At 26.7% G+C, this 19,940-nt stretch overlaps 1 protein-coding gene across 1 annotated transcript in view; it reads right to left on the bottom strand.

Annotated features, from left to right (window-relative positions):
- Nucleotides 1-3,654: 3,654 nt before the first annotated feature.
- The window catches only part of LOC111630302 (E3 UFM1-protein ligase 1-like), a 33,859-nt gene continuing 17,573 nt past the window's right edge, over nt 3,655-19,940 (bottom strand). The window contains exons 9-17 of the mRNA XM_023374388.1: nt 17,688-17,870; nt 15,689-15,815; nt 14,996-15,248; nt 12,938-13,101; nt 12,728-12,864; nt 7,451-7,531; nt 5,364-5,455; nt 4,013-4,224; nt 3,655-3,862 (exon numbers count right to left, since the gene is read on the bottom strand). Of these exons, the coding sequence (XP_023230156.1) occupies nt 3,726-3,862; nt 4,013-4,224; nt 5,364-5,455; nt 7,451-7,531; nt 12,728-12,864; nt 12,938-13,101; nt 14,996-15,248; nt 15,689-15,815; nt 17,688-17,870 (1,386 nt within the window). The 3' untranslated portion in view covers nt 3,655-3,725. The remainder of the gene's footprint in view (nt 3,863-4,012; nt 4,225-5,363; nt 5,456-7,450; nt 7,532-12,727; nt 12,865-12,937; nt 13,102-14,995; nt 15,249-15,688; nt 15,816-17,687; nt 17,871-19,940) is intronic.

Genomic DNA, 19,940 nt, shown 5'->3' with positions numbered 1-19,940 from the left:
ACTGTGCCACAAAAGTATAACGACAAAAGAGATGAATGTTAATTAGGTAAGTCACTAAAACCACTAAGCCATAGAAGAATATGTATTATTAACTTTTTGTATCCGGCTTTAGTCATTATCATTTCTTAAAAGTAAAAGCTGCTGACATTTGTAATTGATTTGTCATTGAAATTACAGTCTATACATTCTTTTTTAACATTAAATACATACAGTAGAAACCTCTTCTGAATTCAAATAAGCCGTGTTTATTTAAAAAAGGAAATATTCAACTCTTTTTGTTAAAGGTTAAATATGTTCATTGTTACATAATTTAATTTAATAACTTCTTTATATATGATTTTAATTAAACAATTTTACCTGACGTCAATCTCTTTTATATTGTTTTACATATAAAGCGTGGGAATTTCAAGTCTTCTCTCGTAATTTTGTCCGGATTAAAGAAAGTGCCAGACCCTCAGTTGACAGAAATTCGGTGGTGTATCTGTACTAAATACCATAGCCTTATTATGATGTATTTGTTTAATCTATAAAATGTAAAAGGTAGTGTGGGTAGTATAGTATTCCACATATGATTTAAATATTAATATTAATTAATATAAAATAGATTACTTTGTACTATCAAATATAGAATACTTTTTCTGTAATTTGATATTTAAATTTAATAATAGGTTCTGTTATATATTGCAGCAGCATAATTTATGATTTCGAACGACCTAACCTGTTCCCACTATACAAGGTTGGAGACCGCCTACCACATTACTAATAGGTTCTTTACTGATATTGAATTACTGAAATTTCCTTTAATAAACTTATTTAAATATACAATGTTATTTTATTTTTAATTGTAAAAAGTAGTAATGATATCAAAGGTGTTAAGCCCAGTTTGAGTTTGGCTAGGCTTACAATGGAAAAACGAAAGATGCACTCCAGAATAAACATATTTTCTTCAACTCACTCGACCAAATTTTCAAGATAGGGATGTGTTTTATAAAAAAATTGTAAATGTTAATAACCAGTAAATCGTCATTATGTCTAATCCTACCGGAGATATATACACGACCCCCTTTATCTCTCCATCCCCTCGTCCGTTAATCACCAAAATTTAATAGTAACAATTCCCCTAATAAACGAACCTTCGTGCAAAATTTCAGAAAATTTTGACAAAAAACACAGGAGTTATTAAGCTTCAAAGAGGATGAAAAAAATCGTGTTACACTCAAACACTAACATTCATTCATACATACAGAAAACACCCTCGATATTTTTAATCTCTTTCACCTCTAAATCAGTGATTCTCAAGCTCTTTTGATACGCTGGGCACTGTAAGACGTGTAAAATTTTTGGTGTACTTTGTGTACAAAAAATACTGTATTTTCATATAATCTAAAGTATAAATAGCTATGTACTGTACAATAATAATTATTACCCTAGGAACTTAATCCAGCTATTTGTTGACTGTGGATGTGACAAATCGTATTATTAACATATAGGGCCTACTTTCATAATACTCGCGGCATACTTAGCCATCTTTTGAGGCCCGCCCTTTGAGAATCACTACTCTGGATAGATTAATGTAATTTAATATACTGATTCGTTATATTATTAAAACATTATCGTGTTTTATTAATTTATAATAATAAAAAGTGAAGTTAAAACCTATATTAAGCGGGATTAAAATGATTTAAATTACCAGTTTTAACGACACGACTCGTAATCAATTTTTTCTACTCGTGATTAAATTCATGAACTTTGTTTGGCGAATTATAAAAATATAATAATAAATTTTCGAATTTCATTACTAGAACGTATCGAATTTAAAATTAATGGCTTACTTTTGTAAGCTGTTTTACTATATTATTATTATTATTATATTACAGTATTAACGACGAAGGTACTAGGACATGAAATAACAGCTACGAACCTGGACGCCTGGCTTCTAAATATAAGATGAATTAGCCTTAAATGTGTAAAGATTTATAGTTTAATATATTTTGCTAATTAAAAACAAAAAAATATTTGTCTCACGCAAATCAGTGCATCAGTCAGTACTTCAGTGTACATTCGTAAGATGTCTTATGTACACAAAAGAAGACCCAGATGTACTGTACAGTCCAACTAATGGGCTCTGTGGATACTACTTTACACGGGATAAGGATGGATAAGTCAATCGTTAGTGAAGAACTAAACACCATCTTTAAAAGTTCTTTACTGTCTTCAAATTTTACAAATGTTAGTGTAAACAATTACAGTCGACCCCCCCTATAACCCCCTATAACACTGTTAATAATTCTGTTTTATATGAATTCCATGTTGTACGAGTCACTTAGATTTTACAAATACGTGTGCCGGGCTGTGAACGGCTCACGTATTTGTAATTATATTGTCTATATATATATATTATCTATATGCATATATTTGCGTGTGTTTGTATTATCATACTATCGTCCGTCCGTCCGTCCGTTTTTCCTTAATCTCGAGAACGGAAATAGAGAGATGAAAATTGAGATAGATATGGAAATTTTAGGGACAGGAGGCGCCGATTAACTTTATACGAACTTCCGATACAAATCGGAAGTCACGTTATTTTAATTCAAAATTTTTCCCTGAAATGTGCGACCCGCACGATTCTGTTGTTAAAGGAAAAGTATGATGTACAGGGGCAAGCCACTACTAATTTGAGATGGAGAACATATATTTTAAATTAAATAAAGTGACCATCTGATGTGAATTTATGTCCAGATTTATTCTTGTACCAATCCTCTTTGAAGAGGCTATTCCTTGTGGTCCTATAGCATATCCTGTAACAGCACGCCAATAACAAGACATTATTTACGCTTTTATCTTACCCCAACAATGACAATGCCTTGCATCTGAAACATCATGCAGGATGGTGTAACATACAGCAGCTCTTGCACCAACATTTCACCCGTGTCTCATTTATATAGTAATAATTAAACTAAAGTTTAATTTTTTAAATTTTTACTCTTTTAATATAATAACTTTTAACATACTTTTTAAAACTCTTTCCACCCCATAAGCACAAAGATGGCCTCTATTTTAGCAACCCATTGTGGGTTCAGTCGGACCCACAACGGAAAGGACGGGTAGTTCGGACGGACCACTCCACAAAAAAATACCTGGGGTTTATCGTCCTGTCTGGATTCAATTCCAGGTCCCCAGCATGGTAGGCTGCTCCCCTCCATCTGTTGATTAAGATGGAGTTTTGATTAACATTCACAGCTTGTAATTACATTTTGCTTTTCTGTTTTAGAATGCTTGTCTCAACTTTTGTTGAATTTCTACCTGTACAAGTCTATGCAGACAATTCTGAATAGAAACAATTAGAATTTTCTAAGTATATATAGAATATAAAAAGTGTTGAGCTTTGTCAATTCACAGTTCTATCAGAACTGTTATGCATTATAGAAAATACACGAATCTGAACATTTAAAACTTATTCATAAGTACTAGGTATAGAAATTTTCTCACTTTATTATAAAATTCTTTTATCTTTGATAGTAAAAATGATGCTACACATAAACATTAATAAAAATTAAATTTTAATAGATATAAATTTTAAATACATTTGCTTTTTCTATCTATTAAAGACTTTCATAAATTATTTTTAAAAAGATTAAAAAATATTTTCAAGTATTCAAGTAAACAAACATTTTATTTAATTGTACATCAAAAATACTTTTTTGTTTTAATACAAAGTAGTAATTTCAAGACTCAACATTGGGTTGTGACTTTTTATAATTGATACACACATCTTTCAATTTTGGCATTAACTCTTCCAATTTTTTTGCTGCCTCTTCAGCCTGAGCATCGGCTTGTTGATTTAACTGTTTTATTACCAGATCTAAAAATCAAAATCAAATTATTTTAATTAATTTATTATGTAAAATTTCAAAAAAATAGTTTATAATACTATTACAAATTCAAATTAATTATACCTTATGCACTACTTACAGAACATGTATAATCTACAAAATAATGTTTTAAAAATTACCTTGAAACTCGTGAAGTAGTTGATATATCTCGGCGGGAACTTGTCTTTGCAAAAAAGTTATCATTTGTGGAACAAATTTCCCTGAAGCGTGAATCATTTGTTGCATTTGAATCAAAATAAGTAAAAGAACGGCCAAGTGCAGACAAAGAGCGGAATCGGTTGTCTCAGAGAGTTGTGCAAGAAGTGTATGTCTATATTCAGATATTGCTTGTCTGCAAAATATATTAACATTAATATTTAATATTAACAATATGTTGCTTTATTTCACATAATTAGTTAGAAAATAAAATTATTTTATTGAAAACAATATTTTATCATAAATGTAAATCAATAAAGATTTACATTCTAATAGAAACTATATTAGTATATCTAATTAATTATTATATTAATAATAATGAAGTAAATCATATTATAATTTAAATTTTTTATTTTTTATATAATCTATCAAAGGGATTTTCCTTATTGATTATTATAATAGTAATTGAATAAGTTAATTCAGTTTGAATTTAACAGTAAATTAAAATTTTGACATTTGTCAAACAAGAATTAAAATTTATTATTTGTACTTGATTGCTTCTTGTTCTCATTTTAATTCATAAGAGTGAGCGTAAAGTTGCTTGAGAGAACATATCATACAGTAACACACAACAATACAGATCTTTATTTTACATTAATCTGTATTGCAGAAATTAACCTCTACTACACAAATTAATGTAAAATAAATTTGAGTCAAATTTACAATTCTGTAAACTGTACTATACATTACAAAAAATTTACAATTCAGATTTAAATTATAGAGAAAAGTATTTATTTTAACTAAATCACTTAAAAATTATCATAAATAAATTTTATAATACAAAAATAATATTTTAATATACTAGCAGACACTGCAGTACCCATGGAATAACATGTCAATCAGAAAAACTTAACATCTATTAAAAGTTACATATAGTTTGGACTGCATGAAATGTATTCATGCTCCCAACATCAACTATAAAATTTATTTGTAAACCACAATTAATGTGGTAAATCCAATATAACCCAACTTTTTCTAGTCAAGTCCTATTGACTAAGCTCGCAGTGAATCTGACATTGAAGTGTTACAAAATCTCAATGATAGAAAAAGTTTCTTTTCAACTCCCTATACAAAACGATAGGAAAATTTCAGAAAATTTGGCAACCAATATCTCCAGAATACATCATTGAATCTGAAAACAGAAAACTTATTTGCATATTTGCAGATCCATCCCTATACATCCTAATTTATTTAAATCCATCAAGAAATCTAGAAAAAATTTTGAAAACAAATATTTTCTTAGCATAACATATATATACATTAAAGATGTATTACCTTTCTCTCTTCTTATCAATCTTCTTCAAGATCATATCACAAAAATCAGAACTGGTTACTGCTTCTATTTCTTTATAGAAATCATCTAATGTCTAAATAAATAAAAATAATAAATTACTTTTAATATAATTGTTTATATAACTCTATTATTCAATAATTTAAAATTAGACAATTTTAAAGAATTATAAAAATTTTTTTAATTTTAAAATTTCGCTGGACGATAAAATTTTCTTTAAAAATAAAAAGACGTAGTCATTTCCTGAAGTTTTTACTATGGAACATTTAAAAGAAATAAATGACGATCACCCAAGTTTTTGGAAACAACTACGTCTTTTTATTTTTAAAGAAAATTATAAAAATTATTTTTGATTTACTTAACCATTTTTCATTAGTTAAGTAGGTCCAGTTTGTCCAAGTGGTGAGACTCCCCATTGCATCAAGTTCAAAGAAACTCTGAACTAAAGCAAACCCAAGAGAAAACTAGGCAATGGGGATACTGATTGGTCATAGTTACCAGACAGTATCCCATATATTTGTGGGAAACTGCTGAGAAAGGGTGAGCAGTAGTGGACCCAAACTTTTGTCAGTCCAGCAATAGAATGAGATCACAACTTCACAAAGCAGTACTGAAGAAAAAATAGTATTGCTAGTAAATTAAATTAAATTAAATTAAATTAAACTAACGTAAATTAAAAAAATTAGTATTGCTGTACTAAACATCTGTTCTGTTCTGTACTAAGTTAAGTTATGGAACTTGTTGCTGGATTATTCTAATTTAATTTATTTATGACACTGTGGCCATTAGTCTTTTTCAAGCATCCAAAATCAGGAAGAAGAAGGAAGAAGACTTGTTTCTTGTGTTCAAAATCTATGTATGATTAGTTGTAAATAAAGTTTTTTGTATGTGTCTAATAATTTCCTAGAATTAAAACAATTTATTTATTTAAAACAATAAAATTTCCTAAAACTCTCTTAAAAAATCATTTGTTTATAGATTATCCTACAGTTTTTTTAAGAATATATTAGTTTGCAATAAAATATTTTGATTTAATGCAACTCTCAATATAATTAATAAATTATTAATTTCTATTTAATGTAAAATGATCAATATAGCATAATCTTATAATACAAATACAAATATGTTACTTATCTTGTAAAATATATATAAAATTACATTTTTAAATTTAAACAACTTTGCATTTATAAATTAAAGTTCAATATAATAATTTATTTTATGTAAAAAATAACTTATAAAAAATTATATAGGTAAATGTCTCTTCAATCCGAACAAAATTTCGGTAGACTTTCTCACAGCTCTACAGGTTAAAAATCTCCTTTATTGTTTTTCACAGATGCATTTCGAGCAAGTTTAATTTTCCTGCCCCTCTTCAGTGCTTAAGATTTCCCACATGTTTCTTCATCTCTTTTACAGTACTTGTACTATCAATTTACAATGTTTTCAAATTTATAATTCTCAATTTTTTCTTAAGGGCGTTTTACATCGAAATCCGTACTATTATGATACACAAATGTTTTTCTTTAAAAGTGTCACAACAATAACAGAGTAGTATACGTTGTATAAACTTTAAAAAAGGTTCAACATACAATAAAATTTTCACGACAATGTATAATCTTAGAAATATAAACTCTAATTTATATTTCTAAGATTATACATTGTCGTGAAAATTTTATTGTATGTTGAACCTTTTTTAAAGTTTATACAACGTATACTACTCTGTTATTGTTGTGACACTTTTAAAGAAAAACATTTGTGTATCATAATAGTACGGATTTCGATGTAAAACGCCCTTAAGAAAAAATTGAGAATTATAAATTTGAAAACATTGTAAATTGATAGTACAAGTACTGTAAAAGAGATGAAGAAACATGTGGGAAATCTTAAGCACTGAAGAGGGGCAGGAAAATTAAACTTGCTCGAAATGCATCTGTGAAAAACAATAAAGGAGATTTTTAACCTGTAGAGCTGTGAGAAAGTCTACCGAAATTTTGTTCGGATTGAAGAGACATTTACCTATATAATACGTAATACAGCTACCATTAGAAAATTCAACATTATAAAAACTCACTTTATTGTTTAAACTGTTATGAAGTTTCATTATTGCATCCTTTGATTCAACTGGAAGTTTTCCTATTATTTTCAGTCTTGCCTTTAAAAATTAAAAAAAAAAACAAAAAGACTTTTTAAGTATCAGTATAATGTTTTCTATTTTATTTATATTCAATTTAAATAAAACCAATTACTTTCACTAAATCAAATTAAATACAATGGAAGACAATGTAGAGCTAAATTAATATATTTAAATATTCATAATACTTCTTATTCTTCCAAACTTAATAGATATTTTAGAATTCAAAAACTGTAAAGTTGTTATTGTATATATCTTGAATGTATTAAAAAAACTGTTTAATTTAATAGAAATATTTTAAAATAAAATTTATTGTAAAAATCAGTGAGCAAAATTAAAAAATTAAAAGCAATTAATAAGCCAATTGAACTTAAACAAGTTAATAATTATAAAATAACATTAATATAATGTTTTTGAAATAGATTTCTGTTGTAAAGATCTTAGCTAAGAATTTTAATTAGAAAATCCTATTAATAATTAAATTTTTATCTCTAATAGTGAGCATATGTAATTTTTAATTATAAAAATAATTATATTTACTTATTAGCTATTGAGAAATTTTCATAAACTTTTCATTCACATAATTATATTAAATAAAAGAATGTAAAGAGAAAATAAATTAGATCTAATCCATTAGATAAAATTACAGATTTATTTATTTATTTATTTAATATGAACCACTCAAATAGCCAATTGAATAGCTTAAAATCAAAGAACTAATTCAAAACTGCCATTGTGAAAGTCTATTATTTTCACAATTTTAATTTATAGTCTTCTTTTGCAACAAAACAACCAGCTAATGTTGGTTGTATTGTTGCAACTATCTTCTAATGTGAAGTTTAAAATTTTATGTGAGGTTCTGAATGAGGTCCAAATTCCTCACTAAAATTTTATTTAGAAGCTTTCCACTTCTAAAAGGAATTTCGTTAGATAAACACTACACGAAGAAAAAAAAACTAGATGTGTCTGACAACCTGAGTTCATGTGTCAAACCAGGAAGATGAACTTTGACTTGAATGCTTGTAGTTTAGTTTAGTTTAGTTTAGTTTATTGAACATAATAGGCAGTCGCCTGTTACAAGGGGGTACATGACGATGAAGAAAGATGGAAAATAAACATTCAATAACAAAAATTAAACATATCTTCGCTTTAGAATAACATGTAGTATTTTAAGATTTTACATTTAAGAGTCTTCTTACACCATTATAGCAATTGTAAATTTCATTAGTGGTGGCTAGATTGAATTTATTGTACATATGATTACCTAAACTTTGGCTTTTATTTTGATCTTCAGTGATCTTTGATTCTTGATCTTATTTATCACTTCTCTTAATATTTATCACTTCAATATCCTGAGTAATGGAACATTCTAAAACTCTAAGCATTAATTGATTAATATAATGATTATTATTTGTGAAATAATCAAAAACTAAATTGATGGAAAATCCATAGTCATTAAATATGTGAGACAATTGAGCAATCCAATTCTGAGTTAAACAAGTCCATCTGTCATCTTTTTATCATTAGAAGGTGCAAGATATGTGACTATAATTCCTAAGTGATATTCATTAATCTCAGAATTTAATTTTTTTTTTTTTCTCGTTTAATTTAATTATTGCCACTATATAATTCAACGTAGTGTGTAGGTAAATGATTGATCCAAAAAACTTTTTTACCAAAAGTAAAATTCCACCAGAAGGACGGCCGTATTTACTTACTTTATGGGCTTCACTAAATACTATATAATTATCAGCTTCAAAATACTCTTTTTCCATTGAATTAAGTTCCTTAACCAAGTCTCAGTAAATCCGACTATCACATTTAAATTTATAAATGATTTTGCTTTGAGCGCATGTAACTTAGTTTTTAAACCTTAACAATTCCTAAATATAATTAAAGTTTTAATATATTTCATTTATTTTATATCTTCACTGTGATTGTTACTATCAAGGTTGTAATCATCGGCATCATCATTATCTTTTTTGAATGTTAACCAAATGTTATCACCAGTGTTATACTGTTTAATACACCTATCGGTTGTTTTGTGCATAGAATCTAGTCTGCTTGATATAAAAAATGGTCGATTGGAATAATTTCGTTAGTGTCCATATCCAAAGAGTATTTGAGATTATTTTTAATAAAGTAATCACCCCTAACAATTAATTTGGTTTCAGCTACAAATTCTGTCTTGATTTTCTTAATCAAATTTTTTCTTCTAATTCTGGATCTATAACATAAATCCGACTTCATAATAATGTTAGCAGTTTCATTAGCAAATTTGGATTTATTCCGCCAAAATTCCTTGAGAATAAGATTTCTATCGTTAACTGATGCCAGTTCTATTTTTATTATATTATTAATAGAGTTACTTTTCCCCAGTGGAATTAAATGATCAATTAAAATGTTTTTTAAATTAAGCTCAACCTCAATAAACTCAATGAACTCTTTCAACTTGTCATTTGATTTAAAAGGAAAATTAATCACTATCAAATTCGTATTGTTGTTTTTATTAGTAATACTGTCCAATTGGAATTCAAACATACCTTTCAAATGTAAGACTGTTTTCATTTTCTCTTCTCCTATAAGAATTTTCTGATTAATGGCTTTCATGTCTTCTTTAATTTGAATATTATCTAACTGTATTCGACTTATTTCCTGTTTAATCGCACTAATTTCCTGGTTTAGTAGTTCAAATTTACTCTGTATTAGCTCATAGATTGATTTTAGCGAATATTCCGGTTCAACTGCGCCACCCTGAGCGAACTGATCTGACGATTCAAAATAATCACTAATTCTAGATTTTCTTGTTGTCCCAATGTTTTCTCTTATGTTTTCGTCTATAATGTCATCGTCGTTAATCTTTTCCATTACATGACTTGTATTATCAGAACAGGGTACTATTGCCTTTTTAGGACGACCGCGCCCCTTCTTTTGCATAGCTATTTGACTTGAGCCAGGAGGAGAATGTTGTAACGGACCGGGGTTAGTTTCTATTCCGGCCATAATTAGCAGTAATAACAACAAATACAACGACGTGAAATACATTAACATCCAAAAACGTTCGGTTACAATTAAAATTAATAAACACCACAACTACAGTTCACACAAGGTCAGGCATAAAACTCACCAACACCGACGATGTCGAGTAGCGCCCCCGAATGCTTATAAATAAGATGAAATTACAGCAAACTCAAAGTGCTCTATATTATTTTAATCAATAAATAATTTTTGTGGCGTAATAAACACTAGTATTGTGTTTTATTCTAAAGACACATGGCAAATTTTCCATCAAGTTCCTTTATCAAGTTGCCATGTGTCTTTAGAATAAAACACAATACTAGTGTTTATTACGCCACAAATATAAAACAGAACAGACACGGTTTCAAAAAGAAAATCAATAAATAATTATTGTGAAATGTCAATGTTTATTGAGATTGTGACAGAAATTTTTGACAGGAGAGAAAACAAAACTTATGGAAATACAAGCAAAAGTTCCAAGGATTGTTTAAACATCCCATTGCCCAAGATTGAAATGAAATGTCAGGTTAACCTCGCGATTCAATCTTTCCTGCATCACAATTGGGTTTCGTTCTACCTGGAGACAAAAAGATAACAAATCAGGGAGGAAAGAACAAAATTAGAGACCAATTAGATTGTTTGGTCTTGGTCTGCGGTTAAAATTTATATAAACCCACATCTCAAGGTCATAACGCACTTCTCCAACTGTTCTTCAAGAAACCACACTTCTCCAATCTTTCATCTCAAAAATCCACTCTTATATCTGAACTGTGTAATGTTGGTATATTTCTATTCGCTAACATCAGTCTATCAACTCCAGTCTGACCTTACCACTGAGGGACTCTAAGGAAAAAAAAAAAAACCCACTGTGCGATGAAATGTTTGATATTTCAAGAACCCTTTCATCCACCTCATCAGCCACATCAACCTGAGCCTGGCACTAACTGAACCTCGCAGTGATCTTATAAACTGTTGATCTCAAGACAAAAACCATTTTTCTGGGACAATTGGCAGGAACTGAAGAATTAACTTAACAATGTAAGCAATTATTCTTTTGTAATACTAAATGAAAAAATTTGTAAAGGTGTTTCGAGTCTAAATCCATAGGCACCCACAAACGAAATTTATACCTGCAGACCTTCCTGGGTTCAGTTGCCTGACAAATTAGGTATTGGGCAGTGGTGACAAAGCCATACGTCCTTACATTTATATATAACTTGCATCATACAGTAAGTTAAAATTAAAAACAAGTGAGTGTCTATAAAGATTACAAAAATTATTTAAATAGTTTTTACACTTGATAAGATCACACGAAGTATCTCACAATAAAATTTACAATACTTTGTCAAAACTTATTCTGATACCAGTCCAACAGTTTCACTATTACAAATTAAATCAGGGGTGTATCTAGAGAATGCCTTATGGTGCTGCAGCACTCCCTTGGTACCAAAGCAATTACTACTTTAAAATAAAAATAAATATAACAACACATATCATATTCAAAAATAAACTATTTAAATACCACATTACCTGCACTTGGTAATGTGCAATTAGGTAAGTAATTAAAGTAATTCTAAGGTAACTGGGCAACATTCACCAAAAAATAACAGGAAGCACATGCCTTGGTTCCCCCCAAATGTGTGTTGAGCAGCACCCATATTTTCAAAATCCTGGATATGCCACTGACTTAGTATCAGATTGGAACTTTTGCAGCAATTGTGCAACTGCCATATGAAACACAGGGTCATTATGGGGATGTTGTTGATAAAAATCATTTAAAATGTTATGTGAATTCTCAGGATAGTTCAAATAATAACTCTTGTGTTAGAGGCGTCCCAACATTATTTATTTATATCTGGTCAATGAGAAATTGGCTAGTTCATTTCTTTATAACTTTTCACAGATTAAAGTTAGGTTGAGAACACGCGCACCATTGCATTTCTCTCAAAATTCTAGCCTCATTTTATGTATTGCATGACCCCATTCACATTTAAACATTTTGAGATGAATTCAATATAGCAGCCATCCAGCTACCACATTGAATTCACTTCAAATGGTCACAAAATACTCACAAAATTAAATATGTAAGAATATATATTTAACTACATGTTTTAAATACCAGTTTAAAACCACTTTAAGATATTCTTAACACAAGCAGTTTTAAATTGATATTAGGATATCTTATATTTAAAATTATACCTCTGGTGTAATTGCAGTAGTAGTTTCATCCTCACTATTAATTCCAAGTTCAGCACACAAATAATTTACAATTATGTTAGTCATATCTGAGCATAATGATTTCAACAAATACTTGATTAACTGCAACTGAACATCATCTGAAAGAAGTTTAAGCAATTATAAAATACTAAACAAAAGAAATAAATTTTGAAATATAATACCAGTAATTACCAGAGAAAATTTTAAGACCCTTCTCAAACATATGTACTTGACAATATAATGTATTTAGTTTTTCTTGAACTTCAGCATGAGTTTTCCTTCTAGTTGCACTAGATGATGTTGCTGAAGCCAAGAAAACAGATTTTGCAATTTCTTGATATTTTTTTGTTAGAGGTCTGCAATGAAAGTTTTCATTTAAACTTAGTTTATATAATATTATGATTATTTTGTCTAAATTACTCATACTAAAAACAATTTTTAAACTTGAGAAATTTTATCAATCTTTTAAAGAATATATTTTATTTTAATATTTATAATAAAAATTAATACAATTCATTATTTAATATCATGAATATAATAAAAAAAATTATATTGATACTAACTTAAATAAATGTTTTGCTAATTCATTAATTAATTCTTCTGGACAATCTTGTAATGTTATTAATTTTGATAATTCTTTTTCTATTTCATTTAGTGTTAGAAATTCAATATCTTGTTGCTTTCCACCAGATTTTTCAAAAGATGTTCCCAATTCTGTTTCAGAATCACTATCACTGCCCCCTTTATTTGCAAGATATTTCTTTTTAGTAGCTCTCATTTTAGTCTCTCGTCCTTGTAAACCTCTAGATTTTCCACCTAAAATGTAATTTAAAACAGATGTCTATTTCTGTATAATGAAATTTAAATTTATTAATTATTAATGTTAAATATAATATTTGTATTAAGCTATTTTAGGATAGATAAACAAATTAATATCATGCATCAGTATTATTTTATATCATTTAATGAATTTTTAATAAGGCTATTTTTACAATATGTATAAAATATCTTTTACAAATGATATAAAAAAAATGAAGAATTTTAATATGTAAAAACATTTTCATATATACAACTTCTCAATTTTCTTTATTAAAAAGGTTAGAGTAATATTATTGTAAATAATAATTAGTTGTAAGTAATTATTCAACATATCACATTACAGTTGAATAATTTATCATTGACATCTAATCTTTCACTATATAATACCAAAATATTTAAGCATGTAAAAATCAGTATAATATAATAATTATTTGTACCCTTTTTCCTTCTTTCATCTTTCTTTTCTTGTTTATTTTTGCCACTTGATTCATCTGCTTTATCACCCTTTGATAAAACCTTAGTTGATTGAGGATTCAAGAAATGATAAACGCCTTTATGTATATCCTGATATAATAAACAAGTTTATTATAATTGTTATATTCAAAATATTTCTTTAGATTTTATATTAAACAAAAATTAACAAATTTCAATTGTTAAGACTATTTAATTCCTAAGAAAACTAGAAAATTGTTTCTTAAAAATAATTTTAGAAAGCAGTTACGTTTAGTAATTAAATATTTAACACTATTCTATGATGTTTCTAGTTCTAAAATTTTATATTTTTAATATTTTCAAATCCTAAACCAGAGAGACAAAATTCAACCACTCAAAAACTAGGTAAAAAAGATACAAATTACAATATTAATTTTATTTCATTTAAATTTAAATTATAAAATATCTATAAAAATTTTAGTTTGTCAATAATTTCATATTAACAACAAAGTATCCAATTTGACTAAGCTTTCTTTTTTTGATTAAGTTATAAAAAGTAATCTCAAAATCAACAATTATNATGGAAACCATAGAAAATTAACTTATTTTTTTGAAGATATAGTCAGAAAGTTAATATATTGATTCCTAAAAAAATCTTAAAAAAAAGGGTGTTAATAATTTGTCAACAGTTGCTTTGAACTGAGATGAAAATGGACAGATTGACTCATTCAAAATATTACAATAAACCTACAATTTAAGAGGCTATTTGAGAAAGGCATATCTAGTATTGCTGAAAGTCCATTAATTAAAACATTTAAAAATAATATATTAGTAACAAACTTAAAATGTGCAAAATGTGTTTAAACATTATTATGATGTATAAGTACATTGAGTAATTTATACTCTGACTCATTGTTTCAATCTTTTAGCATGCTCCATTTGCAAACAAAAGACATTTTAAATTTTTTCTACAAGACAAATTTTATCCAAAATNCTAACTTAAATAAATGTTTTGCTAATTCATTAATTAATTCTTCTGGACAATCTTGTAATGTTATTAATTTTGATAATTCTTTTTCTATTTCATTTAGTGTTAGAAATTCAATATCTTGTTGCTTTCCACCAGATTTTTCAAAAGATGTTCCCAATTCTGTTTCAGAATCACTATCACTGCCCCCTTTATTTGCAAGATATTTCTTTTTAGTAGCTCTCATTTTAGTCTCTCGTCCTTGTAAACCTCTAGATTTTCCACCTAAAATGTAATTTAAAACAGATGTCTATTTCTGTATAATGAAATTTAAATTTATTAATTATTAATGTTAAATATAATATTTGTATTAAGCTATTTTAGGATAGATAAACAAATTAATATCATGCATCAGTATTATTTTATATCATTTAATGAATTTTTAATAAGGCTATTTTTACAATATGTATAAAATATCTTTTACAAATGATATAAAAAAAATGAAGAATTTTAATATGTAAAAACATTTTCATATATACAACTTCTCAATTTTCTTTATTAAAAAGGTTAGAGTAATATTATTGTAAATAATAATTAGTTGTAAGTAATTATTCAACATATCACATTACAGTTGAATAATTTATCATTGACATCTAATCTTTCACTATATAATACCAAAATATTTAAGCATGTAAAAATCAGTATAATATAATAATTATTTGTACCCTTTTTCCTTCTTTCATCTTTCTTTTCTTGTTTATTTTTGCCACTTGATTCATCTGCTTTATCACCCTTTGATAAAACCTTAGTTGATTGAGGATTCAAGAAATGATAAACGCCTTTATGTATATCCTGATATAATAAACAAGTTTATTATAATTGTTATATTCAAAATATTTCTTTAGATTTTATATTAAACAAAAATTAACAAATTTCAATTGTTAAGACTATTTAATTCCTAAGAAAACTAGAAAATTGTTTCTTAAAAATAATTTTAGAAAGCAGTTACGTTTAGTAATTAAATATTTAACACTATTCTATGATGTTTCTAGTTCTAAAATTTTATATTTTTAATATTTTCAAATCCTAAACCAGAGAGACAAAATTCAACCACTCAAAAACTAGGTAAAAAAGATACAAATTACAATATTAATTTTATTTCATTTAAATTTAAATTATAAAATATCTATAAAAATTTTAGTTTGTCAATAATTTCATATTAACAACAAAGTATCCAATTTGACTAAGCTTTCTTTTTTTGATTAAGTTATAAAAAGTAATCTCAAAATCAACAATTATGCTAAAAAGAATATATAAAGAAAAAAAAATCTGTAAATAAATACTAACAGCCAAAAAATAAAGAAAAAAATTAAATCAAAATAATATGCAAGAAAAAGTATATAAACTTATTTTTTTGAAGATATAGTCAGAAAGTTAATATATTGATTCCTAAAAAAATCTTAAAAAAAAGGGTGTTAATAATTTGTCAACAGTTGCTTTGAACTGAGATGAAAATGGACAGATTGACTCATTCAAAATATTACAATAAACCTACAATTTAAGAGGCTATTTGAGAAAGGCATATCTAGTATTGCTGAAAGTCCATTAATTAAAACATTTAAAAATAATATATTAGTAACAAACTTAAAATGTGCAAAATGTGTTTAAACATTATTATGATGTATAAGTACATTGAGTAATTTATACTCTGACTCATTGTTTCAATCTTTTAGCATGCTCCATTTGCAAACAAAAGACATTTTAAATTTTTTCTACAAGACAAATTTTATCCAAAATCTGTTAAATCAATGGTTTACTATATTAATATATTTATATTATTTATTTATTAGTATTAGAAATAATGACCAACAGCCATTTTACAAGTGCCAACAAATATAATATAAATATAATAATTGTGATTATATTAATCAGAATATTTTTTGTTAACTTTTTAAACAAACGTTTGTACAAACAAGTTTTATATTTTCAAGTCACTATTATTTTGTATTATTAAGATTACCAATTCATAAAAATGATCAAAATAGACATTTTAAGAATGATATAATTTTTTTATAGCAGATAAAAAGTTAGAGTAAAATGTATATTAAATATTATATAATATTCAAGCATATATTAGTCTCTAAATTTTTAATATTTAAGTAAATTAAAGCAATTTCCAAATATGCAGGAGTTATGTTTTAAAAGGCAACTTAAATACTAATATTTCTCCCAAAACATTTAAATGTTATTGAGAAAAATATGAAATCAATGACACAATGTTTATGATATTCCATTAACATTTATATGAATAAAAATATTTCTATAATTTATTTCAAAATTTATTTGATTTTTGTCTTTTAATCTGATTATCATAAAATAATTAAGATAAATGAAATTTCATAAACCTGTAGTATTAATTAAAAAAAAATTAAAATAAATACTGAATGTATGATTTACTATTTGATTTGTGTAATTTATAAATGCTTAAAGTTTTTTAAATGGACAACTGTAAGTTAAAAACGATGTCTGAGTTTAAATATCTTAATCATGATTTAAATAAGTGAATTTTGTATCAACAAATATTAAATGTGCAATTATTGATATTAGTAAAAATAAGAAAATTTGATAATATTGAGAAAACAACTGTATATATTAATATAATTAATTTTTTTTAATTTATAGAAATCTACACATTTTAAATATACTATAAAAATAAATAATTACCTCTTCAGATTTTTTTATCATAATAGGTTCAAATATTTTGAAACAGTCTTGAAGAAATACATCTGAAACTAGAATTGTATTACAGAAAATATGAATATTTGTATTACTTTTTAAGTATGATTTCAACACAATCTGTACAATCTGCTGCATATCATCTTCATTTAGAACAGATGGTAAAAGAGGCTGCAATAGAAATGCAGAAATATTTTATATAAATACATATACGTAAAATAATATAAAAAAGTAAACATTTATTGATGTAATTATAGATTCAAAAAATAGAAACATACAAAAAAAATAATAAACAAACACATAAACACAGCTACATCTCGACCTTAGTCTAGCATAGCACTAGGCACCAGTATCAACTAAGTAAGACACAATCCAACAACAATGATTATATTCATTAATTTAGTAAAATCTTTATACGAGGAAAACTAGGATATTATTAATCCATTTTAAACAAAATATTGCAACTTAATATGTCAAAACAAATTTACAAAGAAAACATACAAAAAAAGAGTTATTTTAATTTATTAAGTAGCTCATATAAAGTAAAAAATAATCACTCAGTTTCATTTGTTATAGCTTACCAGAAAAATAACAGGATTATTATTATTATTTTTTAATTTATTAAAAAATATTAAATATAGCCATCTATCACTGGCATCCAACTCTTTGAATAGATTTAATTTCTCAATGAATAACTGAATTATATACAAAAATATTTTATAATTTTTTATTGGTATAACTGAAAGTAACCTATTAGTTATTTTAATTATGAAAAAGTCTTTTTCCAAAACCATCATAAATTTGGCAAGCTCATAATGAATACAGTTGGTGGTGAGGGACAGGATCTAACCAAGGATTCCTGAAAATTCTCTTGAAGTTCCCAACCCAGACTTTAAATTGAGTCTCTTAGAGTATTAGGCTGACTTCTTTACAGCCTCAACAATCAGGTCATCATTATTGATATGTTATAATATACTTGAAAATGGCATGCAGATATAACTTTTAGTTATAATTAAAATAAATTTTAAGCAGTTCAAGTCACTAATAATCTATATGGTAAGTTTCTGTTTTTAAAATCATTCTTATTATCAGAGTACCAGCCAGAACTATTAAGTATTTGTTTTGATCAGAATATGATTTTCCAATTATTTCAATGTCACAGTCATTAGAATTTTGAAACATACTCATACTAAATAAAATCTCAAAATATTTTCATAAATGTTATTAATCATTCTTCTTTCTTTGCAAAATGCACTTGTAAAAGAAATAAAGACTTTTACAAGTGAAAGACTTTTACAAGACTTATATGATTTTTAAAAATCATAATGAATAATTGTAACATTATATCTGAACAAACCATGATTCAATCCAGACATACTGAAGAGTTACAATTTGAGCAAAGTAGAAATGAGACTAAGATCATTAGGCCTGCCAGGAGCCTTAACTCAGTCAGGTTCTTGGCATTATTAGAAATCTTTAAAGCTAATAGAAAACACTTTTGTATCAATCATAGAGATGCTGATACATCAGGGGTGTCCAACCTTTTTATTTCTCTGGGCCACATTGGAAGATGTCATGGAGTTTTGGGCCACAAGTATATTATATATACTTGTAGCCAGTGGTGATATTCAGCGGGTTCGCACAGGTTCGGCCGAACCCGTTGTTAACATTTTCAAAGATTTCCGAACCCGTTGTTAAACGCACGTAACTCAGTGATTTTGTTTCTTTTAAAAAATATATTAAAATATAGTAGATCCCCCTATAAAACCGTTTCCTATAGTTATGATTCCTATAAAAATTGTGGCATTATCCGTAAACAACGGTAAAAATAACTCCTATAATACGTAAAACGTCATCGGGCAGCCGAACTACTTACCCGCCGTCTGTAGCGCCACGCTACGGAGAGATTTCTATCGTCTGGACAGTATTATATAAATTATATATAAATTAGGTACTGTACATATAATTATATATTAATTATATATAAATTAGGTACTGTATATATAATTATATATTAACTTAATTTATTGTAACTTTATTATAATTAAATATATATTTTTCGCCGTCTAGCGTCACGCTACGGCGAGTTAGGCGACCTATCGTCTGTTTAGTACTGTAATTTTATACATTTCTTGTGAAAGAAACATTTCTTATTTAACGGCCATAAAAATTATTTATATTAATGATGTCTCCAAAGGTCAACGAAGTTTTCGCAGAAAAATAATATCAGAAATCGCGGCC

This window comes from Centruroides sculpturatus, unplaced genomic scaffold (assembly GCF_000671375.1).
Source record: "Centruroides sculpturatus isolate CEXI.00-Female unplaced genomic scaffold, Cexi_2.0 scaffold463, whole genome shotgun sequence".
Taxonomy (NCBI): domain Eukaryota; kingdom Metazoa; phylum Arthropoda; class Arachnida; order Scorpiones; family Buthidae; genus Centruroides; species Centruroides sculpturatus.
The sequence above is the reverse complement of the archived record's forward strand: the minus strand, read 5'-3'. Positions and strand labels throughout refer to the sequence as shown.